General features: G+C 43.5%; 1 protein-coding gene across 2 annotated transcripts in view; it reads right to left on the reverse strand.

Annotated features, from left to right (window-relative positions):
- fgf14 (fibroblast growth factor 14) overlaps window positions 1-14156 on the reverse strand; it is a 64658-nt gene that overhangs the window by 49352 nt on the left and 1150 nt on the right. The window contains exon 1 of one of the 2 annotated variants that reach the window (XM_057036942.1): window positions 5812-6035. The exons of the other annotated variant lie outside the window; for it this stretch is intronic. Coding sequence (XP_056892922.1) covers window positions 5812-5884 — 73 coding nt within the window. The 5' untranslated portion in view covers window positions 5885-6035. Of the gene's footprint in view, window positions 1-5811; window positions 6036-14156 lie in introns of those variants that run through there. 2 annotated transcript variants of the gene reach the window in all.

Below are 14156 nucleotides of genomic sequence, written 5' to 3' on the forward strand. Positions count from 1 at the left end.
CTAATTTTGAATGAGCACGGCGGCACCTCAAGTTCAAGTATGTTTTTCAAATCATCATTGGTCCTTATTAGGTCGATTGGAGAAACTGCCTGTAAGCTGTTTTTTCATCAGACTTACTTTCCTGACCGCTCAAACAGCAACCAGCTTCTCCTCACTCCCTTTGACTCAGAAAAATGTGCCCCCCCACCCCCTTACTGTTGGCAGCCAGTCATATCACGCTCCTTCCTAAAACAGGCAGCAGAAACACTTCCTGTTCCATGTTACAGCGATCATAAATTTAACAGTGCAAACAACAGCTGCTGTACTGTACTTAACTGTCTGGGGCCAGCAGAGAGGACCACAAACACAGAGTCCGCTTCATATTTGATGTTTCATTTTAAATAGGAAATTTAGATGTGCTTGTTGTACACAGATGTCTTTTAAATAATAACGATATCACAATAAACAGAAGCATCAAGAAACAGTACAGAGTTGAAAGAGAGAAAATAAAAGACACTACAATAACTGACAGGTCACACGTGAATATGACCACAAGTACAAATCTCGTATCCTGCAAAAACCTTATTTATGATCCCTTTTCAGCCCTTCCAGTAGTGAATTCCTATTTACATAATGTTACAGGGGGGTGAGGAGGATGGAGAGTGCAACCATCACATAATCCAGACACAACCTCACCGCTTGTGTCTCTGTGGGAGAGCAGGTGGGACTTCCAAGTCTGGCCAAGCAGATCAATCATGACAGAACTCGTGTCTCCCCTTGATGCCTGCTTCAAACTGCTTTGAACAAATGCAACATTGAAGCCAGTCTTGGCAGGCCGTCATGCTGGCGTTTAAAAAGGGGTGGCGGCCCAGACGTCAGAAGAACAAAGTAGGACAGCGAGGCACATGCTTGGAAAAGCTAAAGGGCACACTGGGTTCAGGAGTAGCATTCATCCACACAAGAATTTGTCTCAGCTCAAACATTTTTTATGCTATAACAGCCCATTATAAATATTCTGCTATGTTGTTGTTTTGTTTTTTTAAATACACAGTTATAACTCGTCAATAGTTTACCAGCATTTTACCAAGGTTGGCGCACAAAAACAAAACAAAGCAAAGCAAAAGTCCAAATAGGGTCAAACAAGACTGAAGGATAGCTCTGCAGACTTTGTTTAAAAGCCTGAAATCTCTGAGAATCACGGCTCATCACCTCTCTGTCGTTTGTGTTTGAGTTATTCAGGTATCATGACAAATCAACTATTTTCTGGGTCCTCTACGCCAGTTCTGTTTGGGTGTTGAATTCGAGAGCTAAGGCCTTCTACCAGGGGGCATAACTTTTACATTCATTTGCTCTAAAGTCAGTCACTTCATAAAAACCAGCTGTCTGATATTCTGTTGCTCCGGAAAACAATAATGTCCGGTCAGGAGATCGGCCCTCCTCATGGTAGAGGTGATTTCAGAGGGCAGCCATTTGGTGCTCGGCATTAGGGTATCATTTGCAGCAGATCCTTTGTGTCTCATGGGGTGTGAGCTGAGGCCGCTTCCGTTCATGGTTCTGCTGTATCCCATGAATGCACCAGTGGACTGAGATCTGGAGATTTTGGATGCCAGTTCCTGGTCTCACGTTGCTTGAGTGGTATTTGTGGTTTGGATGGATACATTATCCTGCTGGGGAGGGATGTTCCTGCCGGGAATGGTGTTGCCATGAGTGGGTGTACTTGGCTAGCAGTCATTTTATGGTGACCAGTAAGTGTCAAAATAACATCAACATCAACCATGCCATGAAAGGTTGCAAAATGAGGGAAAACAGAAGATGTGTGGCGGAGGCGTCGTGCCAAAATGAAGCTATTGCTTTCATTAGCATAGCAAACTGACGATAATGAGGAACTACCTATGGGCCATCTGTGCCGATGTGCTCAAGAACTCAGGCATGGATCTCACTTACAAGCTTACAGCTTCACAATTGTATATGGTCAGTTAAATGAAAATATGAGGTTTGTCAACAAAACCTTCTCTGTCACATTATTTATGACGTTAGCCCGCGTGATGAATTACATGAATTGTCTGTATATGGTTCCCAGTGGATTTACCACATTGTCTCAGATACAATCAAGGTTTAAGGTCAGCCAGTGTGTGGTGGGTGGACAAGTCAGGCAACTGTCTTGAGAATGGTTAAAAATAAAACATAGAAAACAGTAAAGCCCTGCACTAGAAATCCATCGCAGGATGAAAAACAGCAACTCATCATAAATGCAACATCTGCTAAAAAAGACTGAAACAAGACCCGTATTGTATAGTAGTGTGTTGTGCTTTATGTTATTTACTGTCCAACATCATACATCATATTGTGTAATGGGGTCATCACAAAGGTCCAGGACACACTGCCTGAGTCTCCATTTCATGTGTGATATACCAACCATTAGAGGGCTGTGATGCTCCTGCCATCATGACCTCATGTGTAGAAAGTGACATGACTAACACTCCATGCTGCATCGCTCATGTTCACATTTGCCGGGCAGCAAATACCTCATGGAGTTACACAGTCAAACGGTAAATCAGCCTAGGCGTGTCAGCGAACAGTCAACGTTCGTGAATTGTCTGCAGCGGGCATATTTATCACAGAGCGCTGCTATGATACACAACAGCCTCCTCAGACGACAACAATGGTGTCATTATTCATTCATACATCACGTTTCTGAGCAAATAGGCTTCATCAAAACGGACTCTCCATCGGAGGCTGCAAGGAGCCCCTATGCTGACACGTATCAGTGCATCGGCGTCTTTTTGCTTATGTTGTAATTTTACTACAGTGCCGTTAACCCTCAGGTGTCCTGTCACCCATGATCTCCTTTACAAATACACTGTTCACTGGTCTGCTCTTCAAACTATTTTTATCTCAGCACTTCTAATGAGATCAGGTCAAAATATATTGATGGAGATAGTCTGAGATGGTGTTTTTCTGAAGAGCTCAGCAACACTGAGCGGTGCGACGCAGCGTCTGTGTGACACAAAGACCTTCACTGCACGTCCTTGTCAGTTACTCTTACTTTTCTCACCATCATCATTGCTGCCAAGGCTTACATCGATGGGGTAATCAAATAACGGCCGCCGTGAATCAGAGAATCCAAAGGATTCGACTAGAATAACATCGTAACTTAAACGTTGCCATTGTTTGAGTTTACAAATTTGAAAATGAGAGATATCGTGAAATGGCTGCTTAAATGGATCGACTGTGATGTGACCGCACCTTCCAGGTCAGCCTCGAACACGCAGTCAAGCTATGACAGGAAAGCTCAGATTGTGCGATTATGACGCTGTATGACCCTGGAGATGACTAATGGACTCTAATTACATACCCGACCATTTATCATCAAACAGATTTCCCTCGCATTGATCCAAGCACAGCTCAAAAAGGCCACTGATGAAACGTCTGCAACCTCCTGCTGCTGCAGTCTTCTTAGTTGGTGTCAACAGAGTCTAAGGTTACAGCAGACATATTAGGAGCCCTGGATCTGGCTGCTGTGGTAGGTTGGAGGACACGAGGAGGTCACTTGGCCAACATCTACAATACTTTGTCATTAAGAAGATCAGTGCTTCTCAGCCTAAAAGGATCAGATTTTACTGACAGTTCAGATTGGAGCAGTTCTACGGGAGCCAGCGATGCCCTTGTGAGGAAAAGTGATACGACAGAGAGAAATAAAGTGCACTGCAAGCAGATAAGCGATAAAAAAAAAGAAAATCCCAGAACAGAGGATGCAGAGGATTACCCTTATTTACAAAAGAAAACCCCAAGTCGCTGCACTCAAATGTGAATACGGTATCTTGGCTCGCAGGCTGTGAAGCACTTCTGATGTCTGACTTCAGCTTCCCAGCAATGTGAGATTTCTGTTGATACTCAATCACAAAGATCAAAAATCAAAGAATCAAACTGCCAATCAAACAAGCAATGTGCTCACAGATGACACTCGAGGGACGGACCAATAGCACCGCACATTAAAGCCACCACGTTCAACTCAGGCCAATAATCCACAGCTTCCAGGGTAACACGCAAATATCAAATACAGAATTTTAGCATTGCTGAAGAGAGTGGAAACAGGTTTATATTCGTTCATGTGAATGACAAAGTTTATGTTGTGTTTCATTTTAAAGTAAAAAGAAACTTTATCAGACTGACTTGGGAAGAGGAAAAGGCATGATCGGGATCAAAACTCAACAGTTGGCCTGTCTGGGCTAAATAATGTAATTAATTAACAACAAACCAACATCTTGTCTGCACATTGACAGGGACTCAGGGACCATGCTGACCATGATGCTGTTCTCCCATTTTATTATCATTGTTGTCTATAATAACTGTATCAGAATATAGATACGCAAATGAAACAGAAAAGAGAGAAAGAGATGCAGACAGACCATTAAACACGTGTTTCACACAAGTTTCATCAGAAAAGTCCAAGATCCAACCAGTAATATGCCGATCAATCATGTCACTCTGTTATTTATCTCCAACGGTTTATATGTTGTGGAATAAGAATGAGCCACTTTATTGTGAGAGGCTGTGTTTGAGTTACCACTTTACCGGATCAACAGGCTGCCTGATGGTGACAAACACTTTCCTCACTTATCAGCAGCAACAACTCTCGCTGTCACATGATGCTCATCAGTCGAAGAGTCAGTCACACTTCACCTTCTTCTCCCCTGTTCTGGTCAGCTTTAATCACATACAAATATGGTAATTTTTACCGTTTTAGTTCATTTGTTTGCCCAGTTGTGATGCTTATTGATGTGTAAATATATAAGATGGCACATCTGGATGCGCGTGGTCTCCGAGACTCTGCAATATTTTCAGAAACCTAAAATATCGTCCTCTTTCCTAACATGAGTGCGTTCATGTCTTTGTCTCTCTGCTGCATACTTCAGTCTAACAATCATGCAAAATGCAGAGGGATGTTGCTACAGGCTGCGCGTCCAGCATTAAAACCTTTGTGATGGAGCACTGAAAAAACCTTTATCAGCCTCCCCACAAAAACCATGACGATGTAAAAGATTTGATAGAAATAAGAAGTAGCACAGAGCTATTTCTGGAATGCTCTGGAACAACTTGAGAGCTTTTATTCTAAACTGAACCAGTTTCCTTTCCAGTATCATGAGGGAAAGCCTGTGTTGAGCTCAGTAGAAACCTTAGGTTGCACTGGTTGGCCCCTAACTCCATGAATTGTGAATCTAGACGAAATCGGTTTGTCAAAGGGACGAATTAATGAGGCATGATCAAATAGCTCTTCCTGCTGAGGACTGACTGCAGGCTGACAATGTAAGCAGCACGTCCGTCAGGGATTTAAGACCCCGGATCTCTTACGTGGATGCTCACTTTTCAATCTGGGTCTATCGCATTGTGTTAACAGACCAGCAGGACATCAAACCAGACCAAATGTTGGCCCCTTAGATTCACTGTCCTCCATTAGTCACAGCAGGCTCATGTTTATTTTAGAATAATGCATAAAAAATTATTCCTTTTTTTTTTGCATGCTCCAGCAGTTCAAATACTGCATGAAACAGACATTGGCTCCCCACACCACCACACACACACACACACACACACACACACACTGACACTCACAAATGTGACCTTCAGGTTTGATCTTCTGCAATGCAGTGATTAGTCTTAACGATGTAGGAACTTAGTGGATTGATAAAACTTTTCTCTTTGTGCGCGTCATCGGTCAAACTCAACACGTGATTCAACCAAACAGCTTAAAAGACGCCAGTTCGGTGTGATTATGTAAGGCTGAACCCCTCCGGTATCAAATGGATATCTCTGCTTTTTGCTGACACTCACCTTCTTCTCTTTCTGTCTTTAATGCCTTGCGAACCTGCCGTTCCACAATCCTAGCAAAAGATTTTGCCTCCATATCAGGCTGTTTCTTTCTACTCTCGAAATCCTCTTGCTGATCTCACACAATACACTGAAAATCAATCCAATCAACGTATTTTTTTTCGCTCACACTCGGGTTTTCCCGCGCCGAATGTTCAACTGGGGTCTGACCCGACCGTTTAAACCTCATGTGTGCCGCTAATCTTGCCCGTCACCTTATTCGTGACAACCTGCCAGCCATCTCTCAACCCACCCAGCATTCCGATAACCGTGTCCCAGAGATAGCGTTGGCACTTTCTTAACTGGCTTAACGGTAACCTACCAGAAATGTCAAGTACTGACGTGTCGTGGCTAAATAGTGCTGGTGAAATGGCCTCTTGCAAGATGTCTTTATTAGGCTCTCCAACTGTAAAAGAAAAAAGAAAAGCGGCTACATCTGTTTTCTGATTTCAACTCTCTTGGTGGAGACTATCTGCTCTCTGTGTGCCCAAGTGTTTTTGAGTCTGCTCCCTGGTGTGTGTAACTACTGCCATAAACAGGTTAATTAGTCACAGAATACCCATTATCTTCCTTCCTCTAGCTCCCTATGTGCACAAATAAAGGACAACAGGTGGATGTGCGTGTTTGTCAGGACCAAAAGCTGGAATGGAAAAAGTGAGCCAACTTCAAGTCGGGGATATGGAACGGAAGGAAAACAAGTAAGAATCCATTAAAAAAGTGATGCCATTACTATGTGAGTACCAAAAACAAAAACGAAATGGGAAGGCAGCAGTGTTTGATGAATGAGAGAAGCCTGGAGGCTAATCCTATTTTCTATTCTATGTTTGCACAGAAAAATCATTTGAAGCTGTTCAACTACAAAGCAATGTCCACAAAATGAAAACATATCAGAGCAGTCCCAGCAACAGACAAACTGAGGGAGAGAGTGAGAGCGCAGAGGGAAGACCGAGGCAGCAGCAGCAGCAGCAGCACAATGCTGGCTGCTGCACTGCAGCAAAAATCTACACAGCAAACCTCAGACACCGCACAGGCTCCAACACCGCACACAGCAGACCCCAGTTCAGTCACATACAGGGGCAGTCTGTGTGTGTGTGTGGTGTGTGTGTGTGTGTGCGTGTGTGTGTGTGTGTGTGTGTGTGTATGTGCGCTAGACAACAGACGGGGAAGTCAATCTTTCCATCAACTCTTAATGAATAATTCAACTGCTTTATCACCCTATTTGTGAGTTTGTGTAAACGTGTGTTTTAAAAAGTCAATAATAGTTGACACTTAGCAACCTGTTGGGATCAAAGCCCTTATTCAGATTATGGTGTTTCAAAGTAATGGTTCTGACTGAAAAGGATGCCACAAATGTATAAAACAAACCCCAGAACGTGCATTTGTAAATTAAAAACAAGGTCTCCAGACAGGGTCACAAACAAACACAACATCAGACAGCAGAAAATCTTAATCCCGTATTTACTTGGGGAAAAGTTGCCGTAGCAGCAACATGCAGCATTTGAGAGCAGGTCACAGCCTGAGGGGAAACCAGCAGAACAACAGCAAAGCTCCCTAAACACCTGACTCCTGTTTTTATTTACCTCCCGTACAGTTCTCGTCATTCCCGGAACATTCAACCGGTAAAATCGGCCAGTCTGCGAGCACAGAGAGGAGCTGCATCACTCAGCCTCTGCTGCCAGGAGGGAGCGCAATCAGATGATGGACAGCAGTAATAAATGAGCTGCAGGCCAATAGTGAGTCATGAAATCATATCAGCAATCAATCATAATCAAATCACTAAAATGTACTTCCAGCACAGGAGAGCAGCAAGCCCGGCTGACCCGGCCTGCTGCTTCCCTCTCTGCCGTAAAACAGACTCAGCAGTGAGCCGTTATACTTGGCCTTGTGCCTCTTGCTCTCAGATCAACAGTACAGTCACACATTATGTGGCCAAGCGTGACACAACCGGCGGCACCACGTTCATTCTTACAGATGTGTCACAGCTTAAACATGTTACTTTTGTCGTGAGAGCCACATGTTTCCTGCAGACGTTTCACTTGAATCCATGGTCATTTTCTTTAGTTTGGTTTGCTGGATTATTGGACAAACGCGACCTAATGTAACCCTTTCACCAAAGAACCGGTATATTTGTCTTTTTTTGGCGGTGAAAAGAAAAGATTGTAATATTCCCTGACAACGCAGCGTCAGCCGTCCACATTAACACGAGAATGTGTTGACAGTTTGTCAACATAAAAATGCTGCGCTCACATCCAGGTCAGCCACATCACGTCACACCACACCTGTCACACACATTAAGGGTGGAAACCTGGATTTTGACTGTTAACGCCAGGAGTAAAGGACACACTGTTACAGTGGAGCAGCCATCTCTAACAGGTGAAATCAGTCTTTCTACTCCTAGAAACACACCCCGGCACCATCGAATCCTCCACTTTTGTATTATACATTCAATTCAACATCTTTTTTTGCAGACAGTGATTCCATCCATTCCGTTATGAGCACTTCATCTAAACAAGCATGCCTCATTTCTCCTGTGTGACAGACTGTTACTGATGAAAAATGACCAAACCGTATCATTATATCATCCTGCCACCTCTGCCTGCTTACAACAATCACGTGCTATTAACCTTCCCAAAAGAGCTTTTCTCTCCACCGATTCAGTGAAGAGGACGGGTGCGATCTGATTGTCTCCTTTGAGGCAAAAACACGAACGGAAAAGAATAACAGAAATTCTCAGTTGTTAAAAATCGGGCTGTATTCTTGTGAAAAAGGCTGCTGGGGTGCTGCTAAAGGAGCAGACGCTTGTGTCGACGCGACTGTTCAACACCGTGCAGCTTTGTCTGCTCCCCCAAATCAATGATGACACAGACTAAGTGCATTTCATCTTGACCTGATCTCTTCATGTCGCATATCAGGAAGAGATGAAGCTTAATTGGGAATCTGATCATACTCCATCAGCCCAGCAGTGGAGCTCAGCACCCCTTGAAAGGTCCTCGGTATCAGTCATAATGTCTTTGGGAGAACTTGCCTCGAGTTGTGTCACACTGCCTCCGCCTTCACACACACACATTCATGACACGCTGCTCTAATTATTACGGTCAGAGACTGAGCCAAATTACAGGGTGATTTACTGTATGAAGCCTTCATAAGACCCAGGGCAGTAAAATAAGCACAAAAAGGCACAAATTACATCCTGCTGTGATCCCTATTTCAAGACATCTCTGCTTCCAGTTGCCTATCTAATGTTCCGTGAGGTCAGGTGGAAAATATCAAGGTCAAAAATCATGAAGCGCTTGACATTAATATGAAAGTTAGCTGGGTTGGACAGGGAACTGATCCGCGGGTAACGTCACCATATTTACTGTGTAAACTGCATAATTTATTTATTTTTTTAAATTAAGAGACAAGAACAATCCAGATGTGTCTAGCTCAATATCCCCTGGGCCTCTGACAATCTCTGGTCTCACACTCCTCCCACAAGTAGTGATTTTCCCATTACTGTACAGCTGAGTAAGCAAAACACACAGCTGATGTCAGGTTGCATTAGCCAATTAAATGAGAGGAAGCACGTATTTCTGTTTCGTTTGTGAGGAGAACTCAATATTTACATTATTTACAGTGAAGTTTCAGCACTTGCTAATTCTTGAATTTTAATTTAAACTGCACTTTTTGGGTCATATTTCACTTTCTCAGTGATTTGCGAAGCAACAAAACAGTCTTCCTACACTGCTGCCAGCCTGAACACCCACTAATGTACGGCAGCATTTTATTTACTGGAGTAGCTGGTTAACCAGGACCAGATATTAATTGGGAAATTTAAAAATATATACTCAAACCGCTTCATTCCGGTGTACCCTTACAGTTGGCTGATTTAAAATCGTATTGTTTGTTTTAAAGCATTAAACGGAGCAGCTTCACAATACATTTCTGATCTCCTTCATGTCTACATGTCAACAGCTCTTGCTCGTCATCCTCAAAAGAAAGCAAATAACACGAGATGATCCTTTTCATAATTAAGGCATCCGCTTTTTTATGGCCGTTTCTTACCTTTTTTAGCTAGTTCTTTTTGTTTTAAATTGTTTTTCAATCTTTAGTCTTCACTTTTATCACAGTTTCCTTAACCTTGTACTAATACCTAAATCACCGAGCAGCACTTTGGTAAATGTTTAGGTTTTGGAAAATCTTCTCTACAAATAAAGTGGATTGGACGGTGCTGCATTTATGAGCCAGACAAATAAAGCAACCATCATCATTCACTGCTAATGTAAAACTGTGTGCAGATTCCTTAAAAAACAACAAAAAACTCCATCTAAACCGCTTCTGTGAATGTCTAATTTTCCAAAATGACAGAATCAGATTCTAATTGTCATTCAGCTGCACGATGATCCTCAAGGCAGTTTCTTGCACTCCAGGTAGCAAGAAGCAAAGGTGATTTACATCACAGAGCAATCAGCTAATCCCCGCTCACCCGCGCACCCTCTACTTGTGGTTCCTGTTGAGGATATTTGATTTAGCCTTTAATGGGGCTGCAGAAAATATTTATCATCTTCAGCGTCTTAGCTTTCGAGTATGAGCAACGTGGCTTCAGGTTAGAGTATTTCTTCCCTTTCTCCTGGGATGGAAGGACGTGGCTCGAGCGCTGAATGGTGCAACCTTGTCGCCCACTTTACTCACAATGACAATATCATCTGTTTTGAATCCGCTGTGTTACAATGAACGCAGCCTTGGCTAGAAGCACACGTGATTCCTTCATGTTTCCTTCGAACAAATCTATCCTGCACATCCCTGGATTACTGCGCCCATCAATGGCAGGACGTCGACCACGGCAGTAAAGCTGTCTTTCAAGAACATGTAAATCACTCGGAGACCAATGGCTGCTTCTTTTTGTGCAGATCCAAATTGACGTTTGATTTAAGTGTGTTTGATAGCTGATGTAGCGTCCAAAGATGTTGGGAGAATATCTGATGGATCTACTGCTGCTGCGCTGCATTCAGGCTCACTGGCTGCGCTGTGGCCACTGCTGGGATGAGAGAGAGTGAAGCAAAAGAATAACTATGTAGTGAAAGCAACTGTGTGGTGACAGCAAAAATAACATTAAATCAGGTACTCGATGCTTTCATTTTCAAATCCCTTTGAAATTACTGTTATGTCACTATTTAGTATCCTACACAGGAAGTTCTGAATTATGTTCTTCTGCTTTGTGGACATGAGCTCTATGTGTGATAAAAGCCCTGCCAGTATCCACTGAGTATCTCATCACTCCAATTAGGTGCAACATCTTTAGACATCAGACGTGGCTTTCAGCCCAATTCCCATCAGGCAGAACCTCTAGGGAGCAGGCACCAGTGAAGCCATTCACTTGCACATCCAGGAACCACAAAGGTACCCAGTTGAGACCAGGTATTCCATCATTTCTGTCTCAGGGGAAACAGAAGGGCTTTATTTTCTCTTCTGAAAGTCTTTTTTTTCACAAGGTACAAATTCACTGGATATAGTGATGACTATAATGAAAAACAAACATTAAATTGCTGTTAAACTGTGACATTTTGAGTAGAAGCTATGCACAACTTTCATGTGTCCTCTAAAATGATCCCCAAAAGATGGTATCAGGGGCCACCCAACCCCTGAAAGTGATCACTCCCAGCTGCGTTGCCATGGCGAAGACATGAAACTGAGTTCTACATTCATAGAGTTAAGGACAAGTTTTGCAATGACGGTACATCCAAATCTAAGTTGCGCCTACCTCGATGAACAGTTGAAATAATCGGTGTGGATTATTATCAATAGTTACTATGACCAAAGGATTCATTCTCTTTTTTTCTACAGTCAGCTTTTTAACAATGTGACGTTTAATTTCATGGAATTTCTAAGCTTGTCAACTGTCAAACCAGGTTTCTTACACAAGCCCGAAGAGCCAAAGGCGTGAAAGCATCTCTACCTGTGATCACAAACACTTTTCAGCCATTTCCAAATTCACAGCAAATGTTTTTGTATGCATCCTAGCAACATGCCACGGTGGTTGGAGGAGGATATTTTTGGCTCACACTGCTGTTATTCTAATTGTAGGAGTTCTTGTTTGAATCTTGCCCAGGCCCCTTTAATTACAGTGCTGCTCCTTTGTTACCACATTCTAAACTAGTATTACACAAATGGATCCAGCATCTTTTAATTGTAACAAAAGCCGTTGTTCAAAAATCAAAGCCCACGTTGTCACGTGATTTTTTTTTAATTCGTTTTAATATGAACACCCTAACACACAGTTCAGAGGGCAAAATAACACGATGCAGAAAATGCCAAAGGGGCAAATGAGGGCAATAACATGAGAGACACGGAGCTGCGGCTCTGTCACACTCTGAAGCTGTGACAGAGCCAGCTGAATTTCTCATGATATGCTGTGAACTATCCTCACGTGGACAACTGGGTGTTGTGTGACCTGCACTGTCATCCTGCTGTCAGTGACCCTCCACCTACCGTCGCTACAAAGAGCACAAAATGCTGCGGGAGCCCATCAACTGGGCTGCACATGGCAGCTTGTGGCGCACCGAGTTCACTACCAAACGCTCTCATTAGGCCGCTGCCAGTGGTCTCAGCGTTATCATGCACCCGGTTAAAGGTTTTAAGATGACAGCTGTGCTCATCTGCACAATCATCAGTTCTCCAGAAGCTTCGGGGTACGGCTCCATCCCTGCCACTCTGCTAGTTGGCCGCTTAATTGACTTAATGAAGTACGTTCGTTGGGACACGTGCGCCAGGGCCGGCACACAGGGGTGAATGTTAAAGTGGAAGCAGTACCAGTCACATCAGGCCATCAGCCTATGGCTGAGTGACTCTGACATTTTAAAGTGGAACATTTTAATTCAAACCTTTTTTTTTTTTTTTACTGTAACCGAGCTAATTTGGCAACAGGCACTGTGATCTTTTTCAGGTGCACGTATGGTATTTCCCGATTGTAGTTCCATTTAATTTTGACGCTGTGAAAGCAAAACAGGTCATAAAGTAGACAGAAGATTTCGTGTTGACAGTTTTACTGATACAGCTCAAGTGGAATAAACCCTCTGTGTTATCACATGTTGCTAAAAATACAGTGTAGAGCTGAGAACATTATCTAGGCCTTTGCAGCTCGGGCCCAGTGCACATTTAAACCAGGGACGCTCTCTGCCTGCTACAATGAAGTATGCTGAAAACTTTGATGCAACCCTGCTGCTAAAACGTTTGTTTTGATTACATCCAATGTCACTGAGTTAGCAGTGTTTAGCGTTAAGGTGTTCCCAGCTGCCCGCACCAATAACTTTGTATCCCAGCTCACCTGGAGCCCTGATAAACAAACCATGAGCTGCTTTTCTGTTTTAATCTCAGCTTCCGTCCTTGTGGTTATTACCTGACTGACTGATTAAACATCATGGTTTTGAAAATGTTGCTGTTGAATTTTAATCCCAACGAATGTTTTTCTTTGTTTTTCAATGCACTTAACAGTGTTATTATAGACCTCTGATGGTGGAGGTCTGTAGGTCTTCAGCAGTGTTTAAATCACATCATGTGATTCCTGTTTTAACTACATGGCTCTCCTTGAAAGTCTCAGCCTGCACTGGGCTGGCTAATCTAGGACATTAAAAGGTGCAGAAGCTAAAATGTTGCAGCCTCTAAATGCTAGTCTGTTTTAGCTACCCCAGAGTCAGTGCAGAAGCCCGACACTCCAGTGTGTGACCTGCCACAGCTGCAGTTCAGGAAGTCCACTGCTGCGGACTACATCATCTTCCAACCCACTGGGCCACTCAAGGTAACAAGTATGTCCCGCACTACTGTCCACATCACTGGGCTTTCTTTTCCCCTCCAGCCTGTTGAAATACACAATCTTCCCTCAGTGGATTACACAGCTCCCTATGGTACTTGATATTTTCCCCTTTTGGGCTAATATATGTGTCATCATGGGTTCACTCAATCTAATATCGAGACGATGCTGGATGCTGAGGTGCAGGATGCAGTAAACAGGAGGCCCTGGCTCTATCACCTGAAATGATCTCATTATATCCGATTTGGGGCCAACAGCCAGAGAGATGCATTAAAGAATACTCTGTCACCTCCGACGGTGTTGCTGAAAACAGCAACCTCTTTTCATGGAAGTGGTGTGTGTGTATTGGGGGGAGGGGGGGGGGGGTGCTGCTGCAGTATACTCGGTGAGAGAATCAGCTGCTCACACAGGTTCAAACACCTGCAGACAGGCAGAGACATGTTGCGTGTGCAGCGCAATCTCAAAAGTTGGAGATCGCGGTGCCGTGATGATGCGGGGCGGGGGGGGGTTGGCCGGGGGCCGG

Source organism: Takifugu flavidus, chromosome 1 (assembly GCF_003711565.1).
Source record: "Takifugu flavidus isolate HTHZ2018 chromosome 1, ASM371156v2, whole genome shotgun sequence".
NCBI classification, from domain to species: Eukaryota; Metazoa; Chordata; class Actinopteri; order Tetraodontiformes; family Tetraodontidae; genus Takifugu; species Takifugu flavidus.